At 46.1% G+C, this 24,717-nt stretch overlaps 5 protein-coding genes and 3 pseudogenes across 10 annotated transcripts; all 8 read left to right on the top strand.

Annotated features, from left to right (window-relative positions):
* The first annotated feature begins 94 nt into the window (after window positions 1-94).
* LOC9271091 (receptor-like serine/threonine-protein kinase SD1-8) lies at window positions 95-3,659 on the top strand. Of its 2 annotated transcripts, XM_015780099.3 has the most exons (7): window positions 97-1,489; window positions 1,603-1,707; window positions 1,776-1,969; window positions 2,364-2,574; window positions 2,678-2,915; window positions 2,990-3,137; window positions 3,218-3,659. In XM_015780099.3, exons 1-7 carry the CDS (start codon window positions 181-183, stop codon window positions 3,494-3,496), a joined length of 2,484 nt encoding a protein of 827 aa, XP_015635585.3. In that variant the 5' UTR covers window positions 97-180; the 3' UTR covers window positions 3,497-3,659. The 2 variants fall into 2 exon arrangements, with proteins under 2 accessions (XP_066166024.1, XP_015635585.3); XM_066309927.1 differs by lacking the exon at window positions 2,364-2,574 and having other exon boundaries at window positions 95-1,489.
* A 364-nt stretch (window positions 3,660-4,023) lies between these two features.
* Window positions 4,024-6,011, top strand: LOC136356261 (cysteine-rich receptor-like protein kinase 10; annotated as a pseudogene).
* Window positions 5,844-7,285, top strand: LOC136356242 (S-locus-specific glycoprotein S6-like; annotated as a pseudogene).
* A 163-nt stretch (window positions 7,286-7,448) lies between these two features.
* On the top strand, window positions 7,449-9,154 carry LOC4337116 (cysteine-rich receptor-like protein kinase 34). Its single transcript, XM_066309934.1, has 5 exons — window positions 7,449-7,744; window positions 7,825-8,035; window positions 8,130-8,367; window positions 8,472-8,622; window positions 8,707-9,154. The coding sequence occupies exons 1-5, from the start codon at window positions 7,598-7,600 to the stop codon at window positions 9,007-9,009; spliced, it is 1,050 nt and encodes a 349-aa protein (XP_066166031.1). The 5' UTR covers window positions 7,449-7,597; the 3' UTR covers window positions 9,010-9,154.
* Window positions 9,155-9,482: 328 nt separating this feature from the next.
* On the top strand, window positions 9,483-13,130 carry LOC112936134 (G-type lectin S-receptor-like serine/threonine-protein kinase At1g11330). 4 transcript variants are annotated; one of them, XM_026024574.2, is made up of 7 exons: window positions 9,483-10,986; window positions 11,146-11,244; window positions 11,453-11,631; window positions 11,735-11,945; window positions 12,050-12,287; window positions 12,421-12,571; window positions 12,681-13,130. In XM_026024574.2, the coding sequence occupies exons 1-7, from the start codon at window positions 9,738-9,740 to the stop codon at window positions 12,981-12,983; spliced, it is 2,430 nt and encodes an 809-aa protein (XP_025880359.1). In that variant the 5' UTR covers window positions 9,483-9,737; the 3' UTR covers window positions 12,984-13,130. The 4 variants fall into 4 exon arrangements, with proteins under 4 accessions (XP_025880359.1, XP_066166028.1, XP_066166029.1 ...); XM_066309931.1 differs by lacking the exons at window positions 12,421-12,571; window positions 12,681-13,130 and having other exon boundaries at window positions 12,050-12,411; XM_066309932.1 differs by lacking the exons at window positions 12,050-12,287; window positions 12,421-12,571; window positions 12,681-13,130 and having other exon boundaries at window positions 11,735-11,995.
* Window positions 13,131-15,463: 2,333 nt separating this feature from the next.
* Window positions 15,464-17,114, top strand: LOC136356260 (G-type lectin S-receptor-like serine/threonine-protein kinase B120; annotated as a pseudogene).
* Window positions 17,115-17,871: 757 nt separating this feature from the next.
* On the top strand, window positions 17,872-19,021 carry LOC4337113 (G-type lectin S-receptor-like serine/threonine-protein kinase At1g11330). The gene is made up of 3 exons (XM_066309935.1): window positions 17,872-18,211; window positions 18,307-18,460; window positions 18,556-19,021. Exons 1-3 carry the CDS (start codon window positions 17,982-17,984, stop codon window positions 18,853-18,855), a joined length of 684 nt encoding a protein of 227 aa, XP_066166032.1. The 5' UTR covers window positions 17,872-17,981; the 3' UTR covers window positions 18,856-19,021.
* Window positions 19,022-20,671: 1,650 nt separating this feature from the next.
* Window positions 20,672-24,238, top strand: LOC112936011 (G-type lectin S-receptor-like serine/threonine-protein kinase B120). 2 transcript variants are annotated; one of them, XM_026024573.2, is made up of 7 exons: window positions 20,672-22,018; window positions 22,340-22,441; window positions 22,519-22,700; window positions 22,785-22,995; window positions 23,096-23,333; window positions 23,425-23,575; window positions 23,662-24,238. In XM_026024573.2, exons 1-7 carry the CDS (start codon window positions 20,764-20,766, stop codon window positions 23,962-23,964), a joined length of 2,442 nt encoding a protein of 813 aa, XP_025880358.1. In that variant the 5' UTR covers window positions 20,672-20,763; the 3' UTR covers window positions 23,965-24,238. The 2 variants fall into 2 exon arrangements, with proteins under 2 accessions (XP_025880358.1, XP_066166027.1); XM_066309930.1 differs by lacking the exons at window positions 22,340-22,441; window positions 22,519-22,700; window positions 22,785-22,995; ... (1 more) ...; window positions 23,425-23,575; window positions 23,662-24,238 and having other exon boundaries at window positions 20,672-22,231.
* The last annotated feature ends 479 nt before the right edge of the window (window positions 24,239-24,717 follow it).

Here is a 24,717-nt window from a genome sequence, read left to right as displayed (position 1 = left end):
TAGCTAGCTAGTCAATCGTGGGATATTAATTACTGTGTTGGAAGTTAGAACGCGTTTGAATTCCTCCTACACGGGCACTAGATTCCGTGTATGTATGATACTTGTGAGGCCAACCTGTTCCCGTGCACTGTAGTCCGTGAACAATTCTGGGCAAGGACGTGCAAGAAAAACTCACCCGTTATGGAAGCAGCAACCGCCAACATTTTCCACCTTAGCCTCACCTTCTTCTTCATGGTCCTCCTTACTCTCGGAACATCTGCCGCCGGCGTTGCATCGGACACTCTGAGCAATGGCCGCAACCTCACTGACGGCAACACGCTCGTGTCGGCCGGTGGCTCCTTCACTCTGGGCTTCTTCTCACTCGGCTTGCCAAACAGGAGATACCTCGCGATATGGTTCTCCGAGTCCGCGGACGCCGTCTGGGTGGCCAACCGTGACAGCCCACTGAACGACACCGCCGGCGTACTGGTTAACAATGGCGCGGGCGGGCTCGTCCTACTCGACGGCTCCGGCAGGGCCGCCTGGTCGTCGAACACGACTGGCAAGTCTTCATCAGCGACGGCGGCGCAGCTGCTGGAGTCCGGAAACCTCGTCGTGCGCGAGCGCGACCAGCTGAACACCGGTGTCTTCATCTGGCAGTCGTTCGATCACCCGTCGAACACACTGATCGCCGGCATGAGGCTCGGCAACAACCGGCAGACCGGCGACGCGTGGTTCCTCTCGTCGTGGCGCGCGCACGACGACCCGGCGACGGGAGACTGCCGCCGCGTGCTGGACACGAGGGGGCTCCCGGACTGCGTCACGTGGTGCGGCGGCGCCAAGAAGTACCGGACGGGGCCATGGAACGGGCAGTGGTTCAGCGGCGTCCCGGAGATGGCGTCGTACGAATCCATCTTCTCGAGCCAGGTGGTGGTCACGCCCGACGAGATCGCCTACGTCTTCACCGCCGCCGCCGCCGCCGGCTCCCCCTTCTCCCGCCTCGTGCTGGACGAGGCCGGCGTGACCGAGCGCCTCGTGTGGGATCCCAGCAGCAAGGTGTGGATCCCGTACATGAAGGCACCGCGCGGCGTGTGCGACGACTACGCCAAGTGCGGCGCGTTCGGGCTGTGCAACGAGGACACCGCGTCGACGCTCTTCTGCAGCTGCATGGCGGGGTTCAGCCCGGTGTCCCCCTCGCGGTGGTCCATGAGGGATACCTCCGGTGGGTGCCGGAGGAACGCGCCGCTGGAGTGCGGCAACGGGAGCACCACGGACGGGTTCGTGCCGGTGCGCGGCGTGAAGCTCCCCGACACGGACAACGCCACGGTGGACACGGGCGCCACGCTTGACGAGTGCAGGGCGAGGTGCTTGGCCAACTGTTCCTGCGTCGCCTACGCCGCCGCGGACATCAGCGGCCGCGGCTGCGTCATGTGGATCGGCGACATGGTTGATGTTCGTTATGTGGACAAAGGGCAGGACTTGCATGTGAGATTGGCAAAGTCTGAACTAGGTACACATGACTATCACAAAATTGCACGCATGTGCATTCATTTGCCTGAAACTAATGGGTTCAGCAATTAATTACTTTATGGTTTTCTCGGTGAAAATTTTCTTCCCATTCAGTTAACAATAAGAAGAGGACTGTGGTAAAAATTATGCTCCCACTTACAGCAGCATGTTTGCTTCTGCTGATGAGCATATTCCTTGTATGGTTATACAAGTGCAGAGGTAATACTCGCAGCTTATATCCTCTACTCCTACTAGAGCTAATATTAACACACTATATATATTTGTAGTCCTGTCAGGCAAACGTCATCAGAATAAGGTTGTCCAGAAGAGAGGGATTCTAGGATACTTGAGTGCATCAAATGAACTTGGAGATGAAAATTTAGAGCTCCCGTTTGTTAGTTTTGGAGAAATTGCTGCTGCCACAAACAATTTTTCTGATGACAACATGCTCGGACAAGGGGGCTTCGGGAAGGTTTACAAGGTACAAAATAAGTTCTATCTTGAGAATTACAATAGGGACAAAAACTAACATATATAATACTATAATTTTTAACTAATAATATAGTTAATATAGGCTAAAACAACTAGAGATTGAAATTTTACCTAGGGTCTCGTGACCCCGTATAGTATGCTGTAGGAACTAGGAACTAGGAAGTAGCATGTCAAAAAAAAAAGGAACTAGGAAGTAGGAATGCCCCTGCAGTGTACTGATAAATTAGCAGAGAGATTTTTACCATCCCAAATATGGAGGTACCTCAAATTAACATTAAGACTGTAGTACCTTTTCAGACTTCAGTCTTTAGGAACTGTAAAACCACTCATTTACAAATGAACAGCCTTCTTAATAAAAAAAATAAAGTGATTAAATTATGCAGGGAATGCTAGATGACGGCAAAGAAGTCGCAATTAAAAGGCTTAGCAAGGGTTCTGGCCAAGGAGCAGAAGAGTTCAGAAATGAAGTTGTTCTAATTGCCAAACTGCAGCATAGAAACCTCGTTAGACTTCTTGGTTATTGTATATACGGAGATGAGAAGCTGCTAATTTACGAATACTTGCCAAACAAAAGCTTGGATGCTTTCATTTTTGGTACTGTTCAGATTTATATACTACAGTATTGCATAAACTTATCATATGATCCAAAGAAACTTGGCTGCATACTTAATAATAACATAGTTTACCATTCTTATAGATCATGCAAATAAATATGTTCTTGATTGGCCAACAAGGTTCAAGATAATCAAAGGAGTAGCTAGAGGACTTCTTTATCTCCACCAAGATTCAAGGTTAACTGTAATTCATAGAGATCTCAAACCAAGCAATATCTTATTGGATGTTGATATGAGTCCTAAGATATCAGATTTTGGTATGGCAAGAATCTTTGGAGGCAACCAGCATGAAGCAAATACTAACAGAGTTGTTGGAACATAGTGAGTCATTCATGCATTAATGTTCACAATGTTTATTTGCTCGAATCTTTACTTACTGCTAAATCATTAAGCAGCGGTTACATGTCTCCTGAATATGCAATGGATGGCGCCTTTTCAGTCAAATCCGACACATATAGCTTTGGTGTTATACTCTTAGAGATTGTAAGTTGCCTGAAGATTAGCTTGCCTCGGCTGACGGACTTCCCCAATTTGTTAGCTTATGTAAGTATGGTGGAATGCTTTATCTCTACAATTCAGATTAATTGTACTAATTTTATATGGACTTGATTCCACTGTTTCAGGCATGGAACTTGTGGAAGAACGACAGGGCGATGGATTTGATGGACTCATCCATTTCTAAGAGTTGCTCACCAACTGAAGTTTTACTATGTATCCAAATAGGTCTATTGTGCGTGCAAGATAATCCAAATAATAGACCACTCATGTCTTCGGTTGTGTCCATGTTGGAGAACGAGACCACAACGCTTTCAGCTCCTATACAGCCTGTGTATTTTGCACATAGGGCCTTTGAAGGCAGACAAACAGGTGAAAATAGCATCAGCTTATTAGAGGGACGGTAGGTGTTTATGTTATTTTTCTGCACGCTAAGTGCTTCCTTTAGGAGCACATGGTGAAACATGTATAATTGATATTTGGAGAGGAGTAGGACCGTAACATATGTGGCATACAATTGCATTTTTTGTGATGATAAAATTGATTATTTACCATCGATTTTGTTCCTCGGTACCCAAACTTTGAGCCATCGCACCGGAAACGAGTTAAGAAGACACACCCGTAACCCATTGATCTCGACTTGAAATCGGGTTCTTGTCAACATGGGCTTGGCGTCCTTGTGGGCATTAGCGGGCCGTATTTGTTCTGGCAGAATTGAACTAGATGACACAGGAACCATTCGAGGAAAGGGCTCTCATCCTTCATCCTCTTCCTCTCATCTCCTCACAGGACCAAGCTTGGCCTCCCTCCCATTGAAGGGAAGCCCTTGCCATGCTTATTGGATTTTGTTCCAACAAACTTGGTGTTAAATAATTGAGAAGAATGTATGATTGTGTTAAGAATCAAATATAGAACCTCAGGGGTGAAACCATACATCCATGATACTGTGTGAACAAGTGTATATCCCGATGAACTTTCTTAATAAAAATTAAAGTGATTAAATTGTGCAGGGCATGCTAGGCGGTAACAAAGAAGTGGCCATTAAAAGGCTTAGCAAGCATTCTGGACAAGGAGTAGAAGAGTTCAGAAATGAAGTGGTCCTTATTGCCAAATTGCAGCACAAAAATCTAGTCAGGCTTCTTGGTTGCTGCATTCACGGAGAGGAAAAGCTTCTCATATATGAATACTTGCCCAACAAAAGCTTGGATTACTTCCTTTTTGGTATGTCCTAATCATATATTCCTTTTTTACCTTTTCTTTTTCCACGTTTGGTGGAAGACTGTTACCAAAAGGCCATGTGTGAACAACTATAAGTATCGTTTTATATTGTTCACGGTAGATGATTCAAAAAAGTCTATGCTTGACTGGCAAACACGGTTCAACATAATCAAAGGAGTAGCTAGAGGACTTGTTTATCTCCACCAAGATTCGAGGATGACAATAATTCACAGAGATCTCAAAGCGAGCAACATTTTATTGGATGAGGGGATGAGCCCCAAAATATCAGATTTTGGCATGACAAGGATCTTTGGTGGCAACCAGCATCAAGCAAACACTAGACATGTAGTCGGGACATAGTGAGTAACTATTGCACTACTTATGATTACAATACTAACTTTTATATACTTGGAAAACACTTAAATAACTTACACTCGTTGGTGACATGATTCATATAGTGGTTACATGTCTCCTGATATGCAATGGAAGGCATCTTCTCTGTCAAGTCTGACACCTACAGCTTTGGTGTTTTAGTTTTGGAACTTATAAGCGGCTCTAAGATAAGCTCTCCTCATCTTATAATGGGTTTTCCAAATCTTATAGCCTGTGTAAGTGTGTAAGTTCTAAGAAATATCAAAATGCATAAAGTTTCAATAGCTAGGATTTTGCACTAATTAGGAACTTTGTTCCCTTGGTTCAGGCATGGAGCTTGTGGAAGAATGGAAAGGCAGAGGATCTCGTGGACTCAATTATTCTGCAGATATATTCACTTAATGAGTTTTTGCTCTGTATCCATGTAGGACTGTTATGCGTTCAGGAAGACCCAAATGCTAGACCACTCATGTCATCAGTTGTGGCCATGCTCGAGAATGAAGCCACAACACTTCCTACTCCTAAGCAACCTGCATATTTTGTGCCAAGGAATTGCATGGCAGGAGGGGCAAGAGAGGATGCCAACAAGTCTGTGAACAGTATAAGTCTTACCACACTACAAGGACGTTAGATGTTTAATTTCAGATTTAGCTGGCTGTAGAATTCACCACTTGATCAATTGTGCAAGAACCTAGGAATATGATTGCTTTGTGGGTGTATGGTTCATTTTCAATGGTTTACAAAAAAAAAAAAGAAGGAAAGTCTCTTGGGGTAATCCCTGTCGTCTCCTTGCGTAACGCAAACAACTTCCTTGATCCTTCAGTAGTCTCCATCAATTGTTCTTGAGCATAAATCGTTGATCCTCCAACCTTCATGTTGTCGTCTACAGAAATAGTTGTAGTAAGTTTTCTGTTGTGCACAAGCGTTCAAGCGTCGATATTTCTAGTTGCGAGGTTGTCCCGGTGCCACCGAGCCAGCCAGCCAGCCACAAACTGCACAAGTTAGCATCACAACACTGAGTACTAATACCAGCTACGCCTATGCTCTCGTCAGGCCACTTCACCGTAGTCTCCCCACAGTTCAGTTTGAATTCGTAGCAAAACTTTATCTCGACGGACAGAATAGTCTCGGCCATTCGTTATTACGCTGCTTCCTTTGGTCCAACCGCGTGCTCCTCAAGAGTCAAGAGTCAAGACTCAGGAGAATCATGTATGCATCAGATAATTAAACACCCATATGTGTGTGTGCTATTTCTCTACGCTTTGCAGGCAACTAGGCAAAGCTAAGAACAAGACCAAATGAATGGTATGGCTTGCTTCCCTCTTTTCATCTTCTCATTCTGCAAGTGCGATGATCAGCTGACACAAGCAAAGAAACTCTACCCTGGCGACGTGCTCGTCTCCCAGAACGGGGTTTTCGCACTCGGCTTCTTCTCCCCAGCAACTTCCAACCAGAGCTTATTCCTCGGCATATGGTACAACAACATCCCAGAGCGCACATACGTTTGGATTGCCAACCGTGACAAGCCGATCACTGCCCCTTCATCTGCGATGCTCGCCATCAGCAATAGTTCTAACTTTGTATTGTCAGATTTAGAAGGCCACACCTTTTGAACGACGATGGCCAACATCAACACCAGAGGTGACCGAGCTTATGCAGTGCTGCTAGACTCAGGAAACTTGGTTCTTCGGCTGCCGGACAATACAACCGCATGGCAAAGCTTTGATCACCCAACTGATACCCTTCTCCCCAACAAGAAGTTTTTCCTGAGATACAAGGCACAAGTCGCCATGCGACTTGTCGCTTGGAAGGGACCGAATGACCCATCCACCGGGGACTTCTCCTACCACAGCGACCCCAGATCAAACCTTCAGGCCTTCATCTGGCACGGGACCAAGCCATATTACCGTTTCATTGCACTTTCACTTAATAGAGTGTTAGTGTCCGGTGAAGCATACGGGAGCAACATTGCCACTTTGATGTACAAATCACTTGTGAACACTAGGGATGAGTTGTACATTATGTACACAACCTCTGATGGCTCCCCATACACACGAATCAAGCTTGACTACATGGGCAACATGAGGTTCCTGAGTTGGAACGGGAGCTCATCGTCCTGGACAGTCATCTCTCAACAGCCAGCGGCCGCTGGTGACTGCAATCTCTACGCCTCATGTGGCCCATTCGGCTACTGCGACTTCACATTGGCCATCCCCAGATGCCAGTGCCTTGATGGATTCGAGCCAAGTGATTTCAACTCTTCGAGAGGATGTCGAAGAAAGCAACAGTTGGGATGCGGAGGTAGGAACCATTTCGTGACCATGTCTGGAATGAAGCTCCCTGACAAGTTCTTGCAAGTCCAGAACAGAAGCTTCGAGGAGTGCATGGCCAAGTGCAGCCACAACTGCTCATGCATGGCCTACGATTATGCTTATGGCAACTTGACCAAAGCCGACACCATGTCCGATCAGTCAAGGTGCTTGCTCTGGACTGGGGATCTTGCTGACATGGCGAGGGCAAGCCTTGGTGACAACCTATACCTCCGGTTAGCCGACTCTCCTGGTATGCTCACCATTTCTTCCCCTGCAGAGACAACAAAATCTTAGATAGTCTGCACATCAAATTAAAAGCAACATCCATGCATACTTATGGTTTAGAAATTCTCATAATTTTGTTTACTTCTCTTGATAGGACACACTTCTGAAGATAAGAAAAAGAACAGATATCTAGTGGTGGTTTTAGTCACAATTATTCCATGCCTGCTGATGCTCACATGCATATACCTTGTCAGGAAATGGCAATCAAAAGGTATGGCAAGGGCCGTTACTTATGAATTCATAGTATGATGTCTTCCTGTAATTGTACTGACAGCATCGGTGTTATTAGGCAAACGGAGAAACAACAAAAATCAGAACAGAATGCTGCTAGGAAACCTTAGATCTCAAGAACTAATTGAGCAGAATTTAGAATTTTCACATGTTAATTTTGAATACGTTGTCGCGGCAACAAACAATTTCAGCGATTCCAACATTCTTGGAAAAGGAGGTTTCGGTAAGGTTTATAAGGTAAACAATTCAGGCTGACAATCACAAACACTGGAGAATCCTACAATATTTTATAAATTTAAAATGATTGTATTACACAGGGGAAATTGGAAGGCGGGAGAGAAGTTGCTGTCAAAAGGCTCAACACAGGTTGCACACAAGGGATAGAGCATTTTACAAATGAAGTTGTTCTTATTGACAAATTGCAGCACAAAAATCTAGTTAGGCTTCTTGGCTGCTGTATTCATGGAGATGAAAAGCTTCTTATTTTTGAATATTTACGCAACAAAAGCTTGGATTACTTTCTTTTTGGTACGCCTAATCATATATTCATTTTCCCTTTATCACTTTTGGTGGGAGAGGTGCCTGAACAACTTTAAGTCTTGTTTCATACTGTTCATGGTAGATGATTCAAAAAAGCCTATACTTGATTGGCAAACAAGGTTCAACATAATCAAAGGAGTAGCCAGAGGTCTTGTTTATCTCCACCAAGATTCAAGAATGAGAGTAATTCACAGAGATCTCAAAGCCAGCAATATTTTATTGGATGAGGAGATGAGCCCCAAAATATCAGATTTTGGTATGGCAAGGATCTTTGGTGGCAACCAGCATCAAGCAAACACTAAACATGTAGTCGGGACATAGTGAGTAACTCTTGCACTACTTATGATTAAAATACTAAATTTTATATACTTGGATACTTTCAAATTACCCACACTTCTTGTTATTGGTGGCACGATTCAAACAGTGGTTACATGTCTCCTGAATATGCAATGGAAGGCATCTTCTCTGTCAAGTCTGACACATATAGCTTTGGTGTTTTAGTCTTGGAACTTATAAGTGGTTGTAAGATCAGCTCAACTCATCTTATAATGGATTTTCCAAACCTTATAGCCTGTGTAAGTTCTATGAAATATTGAGATGAACAAAATTTCAACAGCTAGGATTTAGCACTGATTAGGATATCTCCTCTCTTTGTTCAGGCATGGAGCTTGTGGAAAGATGGAAAGGCAGAGAAATTTGTGGACTCAATTATTCTGGAGTGCTATTCGCTTAATGAGTTTTTGCTCTGTATCCATGTAGGACTGTTATGCGTTCAGGAAGACCCAAATGCTAGACCACTCATGTCATCAGTTGTGGCCATGTTCGAGAATGAAGCCACAACACTTCCTACTTCTAAGCAACCTGCATATTTTGTGCCAAGGAATTGCATGGCAGAAGGGGCAAGAGAGGATGCCAACAAGTCTGTGAACAGTACAAGTCTTACCACACTACAAGGACGTTAGATGTTTAAATTTCAGATATAGCTGGCTGTAGAATTCACCACTTGATCAATTGTGCAAGAACCTAGGAATATGATTGCTTTGTGGGTGTATGGTTCATCTTCAATGGTTTACAAAAAAAAAAAAAAGGAAATTCTTCCATAAGCAATTTCGCTCAATTATTGGTGAGTTGGAAGTTTCTGCACTAGGCGATTAAGAAAAAAGAGAGTGGAGAATTGAAACCACTGTGCTCAAAACTAGGTAAGCTAAAAGAGAGCAGTAAAGACTACGATTACTTGCCTTTCCTTCAAAAAAATATATATATAACTTGGGATAAAAATCATAATTGGTTTTAATACCTATTGTACTTCTTCAAATGGAGAGTGGCAGCATCAAGGGCCTGTGACACCACGTGGAGCCATGGAACGCACGTGAGGTTTCGCTTTTGCCTGCACTAGCCTATCACTCCAAAGTCCATGGCAGCAGCATTCTTTCGTTTTCGTGCAGCATTGTCACACGACTTGGAGTATCATGACCAGGTGACCTGGTCATCAGAATTCAGACAGGGTCCTTTACTGTCTCTGTCCATGAGTCTGAATCAGGACTTAGCCATCTCACATTTCTCCTGATCTTCAGATGAGGTGACAGCAAGGGAATTGAACTCCAACTACACCAGTCCATATCTGCATTATGAATGAAAGATATAACTTGACCCATGACAAGCAAACGAAGCAGAAAGTCTAACAGGCAATATGGTCTATTTTCTCATGTTCCTCCTGCTGCTCTCGATTCCTCTATGCAAAACCGATGACCAGCTGACACTGGGAAAGCCAATCTTTCCCAGCGAGATGCTCATCTCCAAGGGCGGCATCTTTGCCCTCGGCTTCTTCCCCCCGGCCAACTTCAGCAATAGCCTCTATGTTGGAGTCTGGTTCCACAACATCCCCCAGCGCACCGTTGTGTGGGTTGCCAACCGCGACAACCCAATCACCACCCCTTCGTCAGCGACCCTTGCCATCACCAACAGCTCAGGCATGGTGCTGTCGGACTCCCAAGGCCACATTCTTTGGACAACCAAGATCAGCGTCACCGGAGCCTCCGCCGTGCTGCTCGACACGGGGAACTTCGTTCTCCGGTTGCCAAACGGCACCGACATATGGCAAAGCTTCGATCACCCGACTGATACCATCCTCGCAGGCATGATGTTCTTGATGAGCTACAAGTCCGAGATCATCGGACGCCTCACTGCGTGGAGGAGCCATGATGACCCATCCACTGGAGATTTCTCCTTCAGCCTCGACCCCAGCTCGGACCTCCAGGGCATGACCTGGAACGGGACCAAGCCATACTGCCGTAACGGCGTCAGAACCAGCGTGACGGTGTCCGGCGCCCAGTATCCGAGTAACAGCAGCTTATTCATGTATCAAACACTCATCGACTCAGGGAACAAGCTCTACTACTCATACACTGTCTCCGACAGCTCCATCTACACACGCCTCACACTTGACAGCACGGGCACGATGATGTTCCTGAGCTGGGACAACAGCTCGTCGTCATGGATGTTGATCTTCCAGCGCCCCGCCGCCGGCAGCTGCGAGGTCTATGGCTCGTGCGGCCCGTTTGGCTACTGCGACTTCACGGGGGCCGTCCCGGCGTGCCGGTGCCTCGATGGGTTCGAGCCTGTAGATCCCAGCATCTCGCAATCAGGATGCCGGAGAAAGGAAGAGCTGAGATGCGGAGAGGGCGGTCACCGCTTCGTGTCATTGCCTGACATGAAGGTCCCCGACAAGTTCTTGCAGATCCGGAACAGGAGCTTCGACCAGTGCGCGGCCGAGTGCAGCAGCAACTGCTCTTGCAAGGCATATGCTTACGCCAACTTGAGCAGTGGCGGCACCATGGCTGACCCGTCAAGATGCTTGGTTTGGACAGGGGAGCTTGTCGACTCAGAGAAGAAGGCCAGCCTTGGTGAGAACCTGTACCTCCGCCTTGCTGAGCCTCCTGGTAAGCAAAATTTCACACTGTCGCCTCGTTTTCAGATAGTGGCAATGCTCATGATATTATATGAGAGTTCCTATAAAAAAATGTAGTTATATGAACACTTAACTTTCCAAGTTATGCTCCATGCCATAACACTAACATCTGAGGTGTACATTTCTGCAGTTGGAAAGAAAAACAGGTTACTGAAGATTGTTGTTCCGATAACAGTATGCATGCTGCTACTCACATGCATAGTCCTTACCTGGATATGCAAGCACAGAGGTAGATGATATAAGGCCTTGTCTTCCAAATGTAAAGCTACTTCGTAATTTGAAAGATAAATGCATTGACAATGACTTACGGTTCTTGAGATAGCACTGGTGCCTCGACACTATAGAGATACCGGGAATTTACACTAAAATTGTATAGTGCCTCCAGATGGTACCTTCTTAAGTATATTGTAAAAATCTCATGTGTTGAACTTTATCAGGGAAACAAAACAAGGAAATCCAAAAGAGACTGATGCTAGAATATCCGGGCACCTCCAATGAACTTGGAGGTGAAAATGTGAAATTTCCATTTATTAGCTTTGGAGATATTGTGGCTGCAACAGATAATTTCTGTGAGTCCAATCTACTTGGAAGGGGAGGCTTTGGCAAAGTTTACAAGGTAAGAAAGAGTACTAAATTTATCTACATCATAACACGTTTTGAAACTATATAAAATATTACTGCCCCAGCGTTTCCCTATTTATATTGATGACAACATGAAGGGAATATTGGAGGGAGGCACGGAAGTTGCTGTCAAAAGGCTTAATGAGGGTTCTGGACAAGGCATTGAAGAGTTTAGGAATGAAGTGGTTCTAATTGCAAAACTGCAGCACAGGAACCTAGTTAGACTTCTTGGTTGCTGCATTCATGAAGATGAGAAGTTACTGATCTATGAATACTTGCCTAACAAAAGCTTGGACGCCTTCCTTTTTGGTGTGTTATGACTTTCTATCCCATTGCAAAAAGGTTCTTACATTGACTAAAATATATTTATGATGACTAACATTAGATTTTGTACATACTGATCTTGTTGAAAGATGCTACAAGAAAATATGTGCTTGATTGGCCAACAAGGTTCAAAATAATCAAAGGGATAGCAAAAGGGCTTCTTTATCTTCACCAAGATTCAAGACTGACAATAATTCATAGAGATCTCAAAGCAAGCAACATCTTGTTGGACACAGAAATGAACCCCAAAATATCAGACTTTGGTATTGCAAGGATTTTTCATGGTAATCAGCAGCAAGCAAACACCACTCGAGTTGTTGGAACATAGTAAGTAATAACTAGTAATTAGCCCACTAGATAGTTTTCAACACTCTAGGTTTTATTGACTAGTTAAATTCAAACTGTGAATTAATCCTTGCCAACGATTGTGCATTCATTGCTAATGAAATGGTTTATACAGTGGTTACATGTCTCCTGAATATGTGTTGGGTGGTGCCTTTTCGGTCAAGTCAGATACATACAGCTTTGGTGTTCTTCTTTTGGAGATTGTCAGTGGCCTGAAAATCAGTTCATCTAAACTCACACCAAACTTTTTCAGCCTTACAGCCTATGTAAGTACTCTAAAATGCCGATAATTTTGATACCAAATTAAACTTTAGCAGTCAGCAGTATTTTGGAGCAACAGGCATTAGTAACTTTGGTCAGAACTTCATTCTACAGGCATGGAGATTATGGAAAGATGGAAATGCAACAGAATTGTTGGACAAGTTTTTTGTTGACAGTTATCCACTTCATGAAGCTTTCAGGTGTATTCACGTTGGGCTCTTGTGTGTTCAAGATCATCCGAATGATAGACCATCGATGTCATCTGTTGTTTTTATGTTAGAAAATGAAAGCACGCTGCTTCCTGCACCAAAGCAGCCTGTGTATTTTGAAATGAAGAACCACGGAACACAAGAAGCGACAGAAGAAAGTGTGTACTCTGTGAATACAATGAGTACCACAACACTGGAGGGACGCTAGACTAAGAGGTCAAGCTTTACTATACATGATTTCAGCATAGATAATTCTATGTTTTTACAATTTAATGCTTATGATAATGAATTTCAGTGATGTGATATATGACTTTAAATCTTTAATGGAAAACAGTGGAGTTTGCTGCGTGGTGAAGAATGCTTGTGAATATTAATCTTATTGATTGGTATTTATATATAAAAAATGTTACATTGCAGACAAGGTATTGCTTACAAATTTGCAAACACTGTATTTCTATTCCACATGTGGTTGCTTTTATCTGAAGTTAATCATAAACCTAAAAGAATGTGACATGTTTACAAATACACAAATTATAATGGCATTTTTAAAAACCAATTAAACCATTTGTTTTAGCCAAAAGGTCATAAGCCGGCTTTTAATAGAAGATAATAACCAAAGACTATGGTTGGTATTGAAATAGATATCCAAATTAGCAATGCCTGGCCATGATTTCCATTCCATAGAGGCCGGATTTCTATCCATTTACCTCTAAAAAAAAAAAGAAGAAGCTGTACCTGGCCTCAAGTAGCAGGGATGTTGCTGCCGGCGTGGAAGTGGCAAGGGCCAAGGGGAACCAGCTTGGCGTCAATGGCTTGTGACCGCGTAAGGGGACGGGACAGTAGCAGGTTAGGCCCGCCGTCTCTTCCGCCTAAGCCGGCTGCGGTGGCGGTGGCGCCGGCACCTGCCCCCACGGCCGCCGCTACTCCGCCGTCCACCGCCTCAACCGAGCGCTTCCTCTCCTAGGCTGCAACGCCTCCGCCACCTCGCCGAGCTCCACCGGGAGCGGCAGACCGCGGACGCCGGGCGCTTCGACGTGCGGTGCCGACCGTCGCCGGCTCACCGCCCCCCACCGCCGCCAACCACCACTCCGCCGGCGAAGTAACCGAAGCACGTTCGTCTTCGTCCACAGATCAATCGACCTAGGCCCAATAGCCCATCACGAGCACTTTCACGGCCCACGAATCTCACAGTTCCGGTCGCGGACTGGTGGGCCGAATTTGTTCTGGTATTCCCTCGCCGCGGCCCATGCCAATGCCTCTCCGCCGCTGCCCGGTGAAGCACCTCCACCGTCTCACTCTCATCACTGGCTCGGAAGTCAGGACGCTGGGAAGAATCACCGGGAAATATTTGTGGAGATGCACAGCAAAACACTTGCCTGTAAATCTGTGATTAGTTGTGCTGGTAAAATAGCTTGCCTGCCGTACTGCCGTTGCAAGTGGTTCTCCTGAAGACTAGCAAATGCCCTGTGCGTGCTGACTTGCTTCATCAAGCACTGAAAATAAAAGTCATTGAGCAATAAATCGGGTCTTCAATCTTAACGGTGACATACAACTACTAGCGTGTCGTTCTGATCATCTGGCCACTCTCAACGAGAAAATTGGGATTATACTATCGTAAAAGAGTGGTTTCGCTGGAATGCTATCTCTTCAAACTAATTCACTAAAATGCTATCTTAAACTGGAGGTGTTCACCAAAGTGCTATTTTCACTCTTTTGGGTAAATAGAAATTTTTTTCCTCAATTTTAACTTTTTTCTGGACCAAAATACCCCTGCTACGGGCCCACATGTCATACTCTCCACTCTCTCCTTCTCCCCCTCCCCTCTATCGAGGGAGCGCCGGTGGCGGGAGGCGAGCAGTGGCCGGCGCCGCGTCGCCGTCGCTGGCGTGCCGGCTCGACCTCGAGAAGCTGATGGCGGCGCAGCTCGGCTAGCCCGTGCTCGACGACCTCCTCATCCCGTCCTCCTCGCCCGACGCCGCCGCCACAACGGCCTACGACATTGACGCCGTGCAGAGGATCCTGGCCGGCTACCTCGACCATGAGGGCGACGCGGCGGCGGCGCCGCCACGGCTGGACTGCACCACCGACGACGACTTCAGCTCAGCGGTGTCGCCGCCGCACAACGACGTCGCCCAGGTCGGCAGGCTCATGGAGAGCTACCTCGCCGAGATCGCCTCCGACGAGAACCTGTCCATTGACTAGTTCACCGCCCTCGCCGAGCTCATCCCGGAGCACGCCAGGTTCAACGAGGACGGCATGTACCACGCCATCGACATCTACTTGAAGGTTAGAAGCTGCCATTCACATCGATCACTAAAAAATGGCTAAATCCTTCGTTAATCACTCCACTAAATGCTTATGTGGCCGGTGCAGACGGTGGTGCAGGTGCTGTACCACGAGCAGCGGCGCCTCCGCGCGCCATCGCAGCCGCCGAGCACCGCGCCGTCGTACGCCGGTGGCGAGTCGCCGGCGCTGTCGTACAGGCCGACACCGAGCTTCAACGGCGCTGTCGGCCACTGCTCGCTTCCAACCACCGGCGCTCCCTCGAGAGAGATGAAGAGGAGGAGAGAGTAGAGGGAGTATGACAGGTGGGCCCGCATCAGGGGTATTTTGGTCCGGAAAAAAGTTATAATTGAGAAAAAACATTTCTATTTACCTAAAAAAACGAAAATAGCATTTTGGTGAACACCTTCAATTTAGAATAGCATTTTAATGAATCAGTTTGAAGGGATAGCATTCCAGCGAAACCACTCTTTTACGGTAGTATAATCCCAATTTTCTCACTCTCAACACAGGAATACAGAATATCTATTGCGCTATTTCAGGGCCTGGGAAATATAACAATTACGATAGTATAATCCTACTCTTTTACGAAGCTAGCTGCACTAGTTACTCTATACTGCCGACAAGAAGGTTGGCCCAATAATCTCACAACTCTGTTCTATCGTCTCTATGTAGGATTGTAGTGCTTTCCAAGGAATTTACAAGAGAATATGACCAGACTGCATGTAGTCATCTTCATGTTCTTGATTAGTTTCTGCCAATCCGATGACCGCCTAACACCGGCAAAGCCACTCATCTTCCCCGGCGGCGACAAGCTCATCTCGGATGGCGGCGTCTTTGCTGTCGGCTTCTTCTCCCTGACCACCACCAACTCAACCCCAAGCCTGCTCTACCTTGGCATATGGTACAACAACATCCCGGAGCGCACCTATGTCTGGGTCGCCAACCGCGACAACCCAATCACCACCCATACGGCGAGGCTGGCTGTTACCAACACCTCCGGGCTTGTGCTATCCGACTCCAAGGGGACCACGGCGAACACGGTCACCATCGGAGGTGGTGGAGCCACCGCGGTGCTGCAGAACACGGGCAACTTCGTGCTCCGGTTGCCCGATCACCCCACGGACACGATCCTCCCTGGCCTCCCTGGCTTCAAGCTATGGACGAACATACAAGAACCATGAGGCGGTGCGCGTAGTTGCTTGGAGGGGTCGTCGCGACCCGTCCACCTGCGAGTTCTCCCTCAGCGGTGACCCTGACCAGTGGGGGCTCCATATCGTCATCTGGCATGGGGCGAGCCCGTCGTGGCGCAGCGGTGTCTGGAACGGCGCGACGGCCACCGGCCTCACCAGGTACATATGGTCCCAGATCGTTGACAATGGCGAGGAGATCTACGCGATATACAACGCAGCTGATGGCATTTTGACACACTGGAAGCTGGACTACACCGGGAACGTGAGCTTCCGGGCATGGAACAACGTATCATCGACTTGGACGAGCCCATTCGAGCGACCAGGCCATGGCTGTCTCCACTACGGCGCCTGCGGGCCGTTCGGCTACTGCGACATCACCGGCAGCTTCCAGGAGTGCAAGTGCCTTGATGGCTTCGAGCCGGCCGATGGATTTAGCCTCAACTCTTCCAGAGGATGCCGAAGAAAGGAGGAGCTGAGATGCGGTGGCCAAGACCATTTCTTCACCTTACCAGGGATGAAGGTGCCGGACAAGTTCTTGTACATCAGGAACAGAACCTTTGAGGAGTGTGCCGATGAGTGCGACCGCAACTGCTCGTGCACGGCATACGCTTATGCCAACTTGAGAACTATCCTCACGACGGGTGACCCCTCAAGGTGCTTGGTATGGATGGGGGAGCTTCTCGACTCGGAGAAAGCCAGTGCCGTTGGTGAGAACCTGTACCTTCGACTCGCCGGCTCTCCTGCAGGTATGCGCCGTCTCATGATGTTTTCTCTAGCAATTGCCCCACATTCTCCATGAACATGACGATAAATGTCATTCTGCAGTAAACAACAAGAACATTGTAAAGATTGTACTCCCAGCTATAGCATGCCTGCTGATACTGACAGCATGCTCATGCGTTGTACTCTGTAAATGCGAGTCAAGAGGTAAAGCAAGAGATAACAGCTACTTGCAATATGCAGCTGCTAAATGTAATATTGTTGTGTTGACATGTTTTGATATTTATATTAGGCATACGACGAAACAAGGAAGTACTTAAAAAAACGGAGCTAGGATACTTGAGTGCTTTTCATGACTCATGGGATCAAAATCTAGAGTTCCCTGATATTAGCTATGAAGACCTCACCTCTGCAACAAACGGTTTCCATGAAACTAACATGCTTGGAAAAGGTGGTTTTGGCAAAGTATATAAGGTGGTATAAAATTTTACCTTGTAAATTACACAATGTGAGTGTAGCATTCATGTCACTTTATTCTTGTTTAACACCATGTCTCCATGGTAATGAAATACCACAGGGAACATTGGAAGATGGCATGGAAGTTGCTGTTAAAAGGCTTAACAAGGATTCTGAGCAAGGGGTAGAGCAATTTAGGAATGAAGTAGTTCTTATTGCAAAACTGCAGCATAAGAACCTAGTTAGACTTCTTGGTTGTTGCATTCATGGAGATGAGAAGTTGCTTATTTATGAATACTTACCCAACAAAAGCTTAGACAAATTCCTCTTTGGTAAGTTTTATCAGATATTAAATGAAAAGCTTGTTTTTCAGAAAAGGATGCATTAAAAAAAAGTCTTGATTTTTTTTTTTTGGAATGTTCACCGGAGGGGAGAGGTTCCCCACCTGAATTTCCATTAAGACAAAGTGCATACTCTAATGGAGGAGTCAACATTATCGAATTCTCTAATGGTTTCATTCCTGTCCATTATCCATTTTCTTGGTAGATCACGCAATGAAGTCTGTGATTGATTGGCAAACAAGGTTTAACATAATCAAAGGGGTAGCTAGAGGACTTCTTTATCTCCATCAAGATTCAAGAATGATGATAATTCATAGAGATCTCAAGACAAGCAACATCTTGTTGGATGCAGAGATGAACCCAAAAATATCAGATTTTGGTATGGCAAGGATTTTTGGAAACAGTGAACAGCAAGCAAGTACTAGACGAGTCGTTGGGACCTAGTAAGTGGACTTGTTCTCTAGCCGACTAGTTCAACATATTCATGTGCTTGAACTTATTCACTTTTTTCCTGCTTGCTTGCAAATGATTTAAATAGCGGCTACATGGCACCTGAATATGCAATGGAAGGCATTTTTTCAGTCAAATCTGACACCTATAGCTTTGGCGTATTGCTACTGGAGATTGTAAGTGGATTAAAGATCAGCTCCCCTCATCATATTGTGATGGATTTTCCGAACCTTATAGCTTATGTAAGTGCATGCTGCTACCAATACTTATGTTAACAATTCGAACACAATATAGTTAAAACAAGTTAAGAAATCTTTACTAATGTTATTACTTTCAGGCATGGAACTTGTGGAAAGATGGAATGGCAGAGGCTTTCGTAGACAAAATGGTTCTGGAGAGCTGTTTGCTTAATGAAGTATTGCAATGCATCCATATTGGACTATTGTGTGTTCAGGACAGCCCAAATGCCAGGCCGCATATGTCATTAGTTGTGTCGATGCTGGACAACGAGGACATGGCACGCCCAATACCGAAGCAGCCTATATATTTCGTGCAAAGGCATTACGACGAAGAAGAAAGACAAGGCTCGGAAAGTTCCGTTAATAACGCGAGCCTGACAGCGCTAGAAGGCCGCTAGACTGTAAGAGATTAAACTCTCAAGCAGTTTCTGCAGTTGTACATTACTACAGTAGGAGCTGAGGTTTATAGATCTTGTAAAAGAATGCATTGCATAAGCAGATTGATGTACCCCTAATCCGATTTGCAACATATGGGTAAAAATAAATAAGTGGTTCCATGTGCAATTCACTCATGAGATGTTGAAAAGAATGACTTGCACAGGCAGTTTTGTTGTGATTTGATCACCTGCTATGCTTGTTCAGGTCTCTGAAAGTCCATCTTCGTTTGGCGGAAGGTCTCCAAACCAAAGTGCTCCCGCAGCACCGAAGGACTGAAAAAAAAAGAAGAAGCTGTTGTGTGAATCTTCAGCGCCTGTGGTTCCTACTTCCAATGCAAATGATGTCTCCTCGTCGCTTCCAAATGGGCAAATCGGCAAGAGATTTGGGGGCAAAAGGATCAAGGGGGTGGTAACCAACCTGCCCTGCCACGATGTGGTGAATCCGTGATACGTCTGCTCCCCGGACACGCGGAACCACTAGCTCTCTCGCCTGGCAACACCGGCGCTGACGCCGCCGCCGCGCCACCTCGCGCGCTCGCGGTGGCGGACGAACCGCCTTCCCGGTTGGCGCCGCCCGCTGCCGGCTCGGTGGTCGGTGCCCTCTTCTCCGTCGTCTGAACTCCACGCGGAAGGGTTTTGTACCTGCGGCCCAACTGGGTCTGATTCGGCCCTGCGTACACGGCCACGGATGGATTGGCCCACATATAGCACCCGCGGCCCATGTTTAATCCATGAAGCCCATAAGGCCAGGCCGGCTGTTTACAGCCCAGCGCTGCCATGGAGCACGTCAGCAAGCCGTTGACGACACAAATTCTGTTTATTATTAATTTTATTTATTGAAATATTTTTTCAAATTTCTATAATCTACACCCCTACCACTTTTAGCAGAACGTTTTTTTTTGACGTGGCACATATTCATTGGTGCATGTTAACGGTCACATAGAAAGAGGCTGAAGTAGCATTCTTACCGCCTTATTAGAAGGTTATATGGGATTATATGTGAAATGATGGCTAGAGCATTTTGCAAGCGGCCATTTCACAACATCTCAAAAGATGTGACAAGGGGTTGCCTGTAAAATAACATTCTCGGTTATTTTTGCAGGTGGCCTCCTTATAGTCTTTTGGGAAGATGTCAAGGCAATTGCTTGCAAAATAGCCGGCCTCTTTTTACGCGGTATGCCAACACCCGTGTGCCACGTCATAAAAAAAATAAAACTCTCTCCTAGACGTCGTTTTTTAGGTGTAGATTTCTAAAAGTTTTCTAGAAAATTATTATGTAAATATTTAAATAAATAAAATTCAAAAAATCGACGACTTGACGCCATCAACTCCTGTGTTGATTAGTGTACAAAGTCCCCGTGTGTCCCAGCGTCATCACGCTCACGCGCAACGTTTTGAGACTGAAATTTTCGTTTTCTTTGTTGTTTTTGTTCAGGAGAGTCAGCGAAGATGTTTCGGACTTCCCGTGTGCCAGGCACAACCGCACAAGTTGCATTACAACACTGACTACCTGCCTACCTGCTGCCTCTCGGCATTGCGTAACGCGCCATGGCGGCGACCGGCCGACACACGCGCATGCCGCGAGGTTTCGCTCTCTTGCCAACTTTTCACGGTCGCGTCTCTCTCGAAAGTTTAATCAGCTGACCCTGATGTCGTAGCTACAGTAATTAGTTTGCGGTTTGACACTGCGTCTTCACCAGAGGGGCAGACAAGTCCCGGTCAGGCGTTACTTCGTTGGCCCACCGTACTAAATTCACTGTTCAGAAAAGAGTCGTGTATGGATTAGTAGCAAAAATCAAAGGTGCCAATTGTTCACGCTTCATAGCCACAGGCGAGCCAAGAACAAGGCCATATGAGATTTACCAGATTATGGCCTGCCTCCCAGTTTTCATCTCCTTGCTGTTCCTCATCTCTTCCTGCAAAGGCGATGACCAGCTCACACAGGCAAATCGACTGATCTCCCCCGGCGACGTACTCATCTCCAAAGGCAGGGTCTTCGCGCTCGGCTTCTTCTCCCCAACAGCCTCCAACCAGAGCTTCTTCCTCGGCATATGGTACCACAACATCTCCGAGTCCGAGCGCACGTACGTTTGGGTCGCCAACCGCGACAACCCAATCACCACCCCTTCATTCGCAACGCTCGCCATCAGCAACAGCTCTAACCTTGTCCTGTCGGATTCCGGCAATCACACCCTTTGGACGACGAACGTCACGGCCACCGGAGGCGACGGAGCTTACGCGGCGCTGCTCGACTCGGGGAACTTGGTTCTCCGGTTGCCGAATGGTACAACCATATGGCAGAGCTTTGATCACCCAACTGACACCCTTCTGATGGGCATGAGGTTTTTGGTGAGCTACAAGGCACAAGTCGCCATGCGGTGCATCGCTTGGAAGGGCCCAGATGACCCCTCCACCGGAGACTTCTCCATCAGCGGTGATCCCAGCTCAAACCTTCAGATCTTCCTTTGGAACGGTACCAGACCATATATCCGCTTTATTGGATTTGGGCCTAGCAGCATGTGGTCTTCGGTCTTCTCATTCAGTACCTCTCTCATCTACGAAACATCGGTGAGCACGGATGATGAGTTCTACATCATATACACAACCTCTGATGGCTCACCTTACAAGCGTCTTCAACTGGACTACACGGGTACCTTGAAGTTCCTGGCTTGGAACGACAGCGCGTCGTCATGGACAGTCGTCGTCCAGCGCCCATCACCCACCATCGTGTGCGATCCCTACGCCTCGTGTGGTCCATTCGGCTACTGCGACGCAACGGCAGCCATCCCGAGGTGCCAATGCCTCGATGGGTTTGAGCCTGATGGCTCCAACTCTTCTTCGAGAGGATGCCGGAGGAAGCAGCAATTGAGATGCCGAGGCAGAGATGATCGCTTCGTGACCATGGCCGGAATGAAGGTCCCTGACAAGTTCTTGCATGTCCGGAATAGAAGCTTCGATGAGTGCGCGGCCGAGTGCAGCCGCAACTGCTCGTGCACGGCCTACGCTTACGCCAACTTGACCGGAGCCGACCAGGCAAGGTGCTTGCTTTGGTCAGGGGAACTTGCTGACACTGGGAGGGCCAACATTGGTGAGAATCTGTACCTCCGGTTGGCCGACTCTACTGGTATGCCCAATTTCTCTTGCCCTGCGGTGAAAATAAAGCTCTTAATTAGATAGCCTGCTCATCGAATTAAAAGCAACATCCATATATACACTTGCAAGGCATGGTATAGAATTTCTGAAGAACTGAATATGCAGAGGTCTTGCCAGGCCAAGATTTTCCACGAACAAAAAAATGTTCACTACTTGATAGGACTCTTCTGAAGAAAACAAAAAAGGAATATATACCTTCTGTTAAAGGAAAAAGAACATATATCCAATGTGCTACTCCATATCAACCTCAAATTTTATAATCCGTGTTCTCTTGGTGGGCCGTATTCTGCAGTTAACAAGAAGAAGAGTGACATCCCGAAGATCGTACTTCCGGTTATAACAAGCCTGTTGATACTCATGTGCATATGTCTTGCGTGGATATGCAAATCAAGAGGTAGGCCAACACCAACTAAGCTTTTCAGGCTGCATTGTTTCTAAGGTAACAATTTATATGAAAGGCTTTCCTGCCAGGCATACACCGAAGCAAGGAAATTCAGAAGAAACATAGACTACAACATTTGAAGGATTCCAGTGAACTTGAGAATGACAATCTAGAACTTCCATTTATTTGCTTAGAAGACATTGTCACTGCAACGAACAATTTTTCTGATCACAACATGCTTGGGAAAGGTGGTTTTGGAAAAGTTTACAAGGTACAAAAGGTTTTACCTTGGCAATTTCAGAAGAAATATCTTTTATATTCTCTTGTTCAATTGAAAGAGTGTGTGCTTGTGCAGGGAGTGTTGGAAGGTGGCAAGGAGATTGCAGTCAAAAGGCTTAGTAAGGGTTCTCAGCAAGGTGTGGAGGAGTTCAGAAATGAAGTAGTTCTGATTGCCAAATTGCAGCATAGAAATTTAGTTAGGCTTATCAGTTATTGCATTCACGAAGATGAGAAGTTACTCATCTACGAATACTTGCCTAATAAAAGCTTGGATACTTTCCTTTTTGGTACGTTGTTACTCACTTATTTGTGGTCGTATAATACAAACATTCTTGAGGATATTCATGGTTAATGACAATTAACTTTGTTTCACATTAATCTTGGAAGATGCTAAAAGAAAATCAGTTCTCGATTGGACGACCCGGTTCATGATAATCAAAGGTATAGCGAGAGGGCTTCTTTATTTGCACCAAGATTCAAGGTTAACGATAATTCACAGGGATCTCAAAGCAAGCAACATCTTGTTGGACACAAATATGAGTCCCAAAATATCAGATTTTGGGATGGCAAGGATCTTTGAAGGAAATAAGCAACAAGAAAATACTACCAGAGTAGTTGGGACATAGTAAGTAACCTGTAGACCACCTAATGATATATGTTTTCATTATAACTAATTCAAACTGCACATTACATTGTTTTTGGAATGATCTAAACAGCGGTTACATGTCTCCTGAATATGCTTTGGAAGGCTCCTTTTCTGTCAAGTCTGACACCTACAGTTTTGGGGTGCTACTGTTGGAGCTTGTAAGTGGCTTAAAGATCAGTTCGCCCCATCTCATAATGGATTTCCAAAATCTTATAACCTTCGTAAGTGGACTGCAATCCTCAACATTTTAATCAGTAAAACATTGCAAAATAAATTGACCACAACTTTCTTGTATATCTTGGTTCAGGCGTGGAGTTTATGGAAAGATGGAAATGCAATGGATTTGGTGGACTCATCAATTCGGGAGAGTTGTCTACTTCACGAAGTTTTACGATGTATTCAAATAGCACTTTCATGTGTTCAAGATGACCCAACTGCCAGGCCACTCATGTCATCCATTGTGTTCATGTTAGAGAACGAGACAGCTGCTCTTCCTACCCCAAAGGAGTCTGCTTATTTGACAGCTAGGGTCTATGGAACTAAAGACACTAGAGAAAACAAGGAAAGATCTGTAAATAACGTGAGTATCACAGCACTAGAGGGACGTTAAATGTTTATTACACCATTCCCTGTTTAGTCTATAAACTTCTGTAGCTTGTAGTTGTACACTTATACATTAGCAATTCAAATTTATACACAGAAAATGTTCTGAGCAATACATTGTAACCAGCATTTTCTTTGTTGCTTGGTTGCATAAAAGGAATGCTTCCATACATCCATATTTCAGAAACTTAACTATTTCTGCTACTGCAGCCTTGGCTTGCTCTGAAATTTGCAGACTAATAAATGCAAATCGTTTGGCCAAATCCTATCATTTGATAGCATTGCATAGGAAAGAAGCAGTCTGCTTACAGGTGACGAGTTTGAACTTTGAAGGGCATCCGCTGCTGCGTTGTCCAAAGCAGCAAAGCACGCCGGCGCCGCCTTATTCATGGAAAGCCCCAGGCCAAGGCGAAACCTGCACACCACCACCAACCAGGAAGCAATACTCTCAATCACAATCCACATTCCACAGTGGAGATCTGGATAAACCCTATTAATCAATGGCGCACTGGAACTCTCATGGATCTAAGGCCTGAAGAAATACGCACCATCTGCGTTAACGGAACCAATCCCCATCCTTCCATGGGAGCGCCGCCCGACGGGAAGCAGCCGAGGCGGCTGCGCCGCTGCGGCATTCAGGATTCGCCAACTGATCGGTCTTGCAAGCTATCGAGCACGCGCAGGCAGATCCGGTTCCATCCAGCGGCGGCGGCGGCGACGGCGGCGACGGCGACGGCGGCGATCTCTGACGAAAGCGAAG

This window comes from Oryza sativa, chromosome 4 (assembly GCF_034140825.1).
Source record: "Oryza sativa Japonica Group chromosome 4, ASM3414082v1".
In the NCBI taxonomy this organism is placed as follows: domain Eukaryota; kingdom Viridiplantae; phylum Streptophyta; class Magnoliopsida; order Poales; family Poaceae; genus Oryza; species Oryza sativa.
The sequence above is the reverse complement of the archived record's forward strand: the minus strand, read 5'-3'. Positions and strand labels throughout refer to the sequence as shown.

What these genes read in the sequence shown, in the direction of transcription:
- LOC4337116 (XM_066309934.1), top strand. Translation starts at nt 7,598, where the DNA reads ATGCTGCTAGGAAACCTTAGATCTCAAGAACTAATTGAGCAGAATTTA. An exon ending in GTTTCGGTAAGGTTTATAAG is followed by an intron (nt 7,745 to 7,824) that starts GTAAACAATTCA and finishes TGTATTACACAG; the next exon opens with GGGAAATTGGAAGGCGGGAG. An exon ending in CTTGGATTACTTTCTTTTTG is followed by an intron (nt 8,036 to 8,129) that starts GTACGCCTAATC and finishes TGTTCATGGTAG; the next exon opens with ATGATTCAAAAAAGCCTATA.
- LOC112936134 (XM_026024574.2), top strand. Translation starts at nt 9,738, where the DNA reads ATGGTCTATTTTCTCATGTTCCTCCTGCTGCTCTCGATTCCTCTATGC. An exon ending in CTGGATATGCAAGCACAGAG is followed by an intron (nt 11,245 to 11,452) that starts GTAGATGATATA and finishes GAACTTTATCAG; the next exon opens with GGAAACAAAACAAGGAAATC. An exon ending in ACTCGAGTTGTTGGAACATA is followed by an intron (nt 12,288 to 12,420) that starts GTAAGTAATAAC and finishes TGGTTTATACAG; the next exon opens with TGGTTACATGTCTCCTGAAT.
- LOC4337113 (XM_066309935.1), top strand. Translation starts at nt 17,982, where the DNA reads ATGAAGTCTGTGATTGATTGGCAAACAAGGTTTAACATAATCAAAGGG. An exon ending in AGACGAGTCGTTGGGACCTA is followed by an intron (nt 18,212 to 18,306) that starts GTAAGTGGACTT and finishes TGATTTAAATAG; the next exon opens with CGGCTACATGGCACCTGAAT. An exon ending in TTCCGAACCTTATAGCTTAT is followed by an intron (nt 18,461 to 18,555) that starts GTAAGTGCATGC and finishes TATTACTTTCAG; the next exon opens with GCATGGAACTTGTGGAAAGA.
- LOC9271091 (XM_015780099.3), top strand. Translation starts at nt 181, where the DNA reads ATGGAAGCAGCAACCGCCAACATTTTCCACCTTAGCCTCACCTTCTTC. An exon ending in AACAGAGTTGTTGGAACATA is followed by an intron (nt 2,916 to 2,989) that starts GTGAGTCATTCA and finishes ATCATTAAGCAG; the next exon opens with CGGTTACATGTCTCCTGAAT. An exon ending in TCCCCAATTTGTTAGCTTAT is followed by an intron (nt 3,138 to 3,217) that starts GTAAGTATGGTG and finishes CCACTGTTTCAG; the next exon opens with GCATGGAACTTGTGGAAGAA.
- LOC112936011 (XM_026024573.2), top strand. Translation starts at nt 20,764, where the DNA reads ATGGCCTGCCTCCCAGTTTTCATCTCCTTGCTGTTCCTCATCTCTTCC. An exon ending in CCGGTTGGCCGACTCTACTG is followed by an intron (nt 22,019 to 22,339) that starts GTATGCCCAATT and finishes CGTATTCTGCAG; the next exon opens with TTAACAAGAAGAAGAGTGAC. An exon ending in ACCAGAGTAGTTGGGACATA is followed by an intron (nt 23,334 to 23,424) that starts GTAAGTAACCTG and finishes TGATCTAAACAG; the next exon opens with CGGTTACATGTCTCCTGAAT.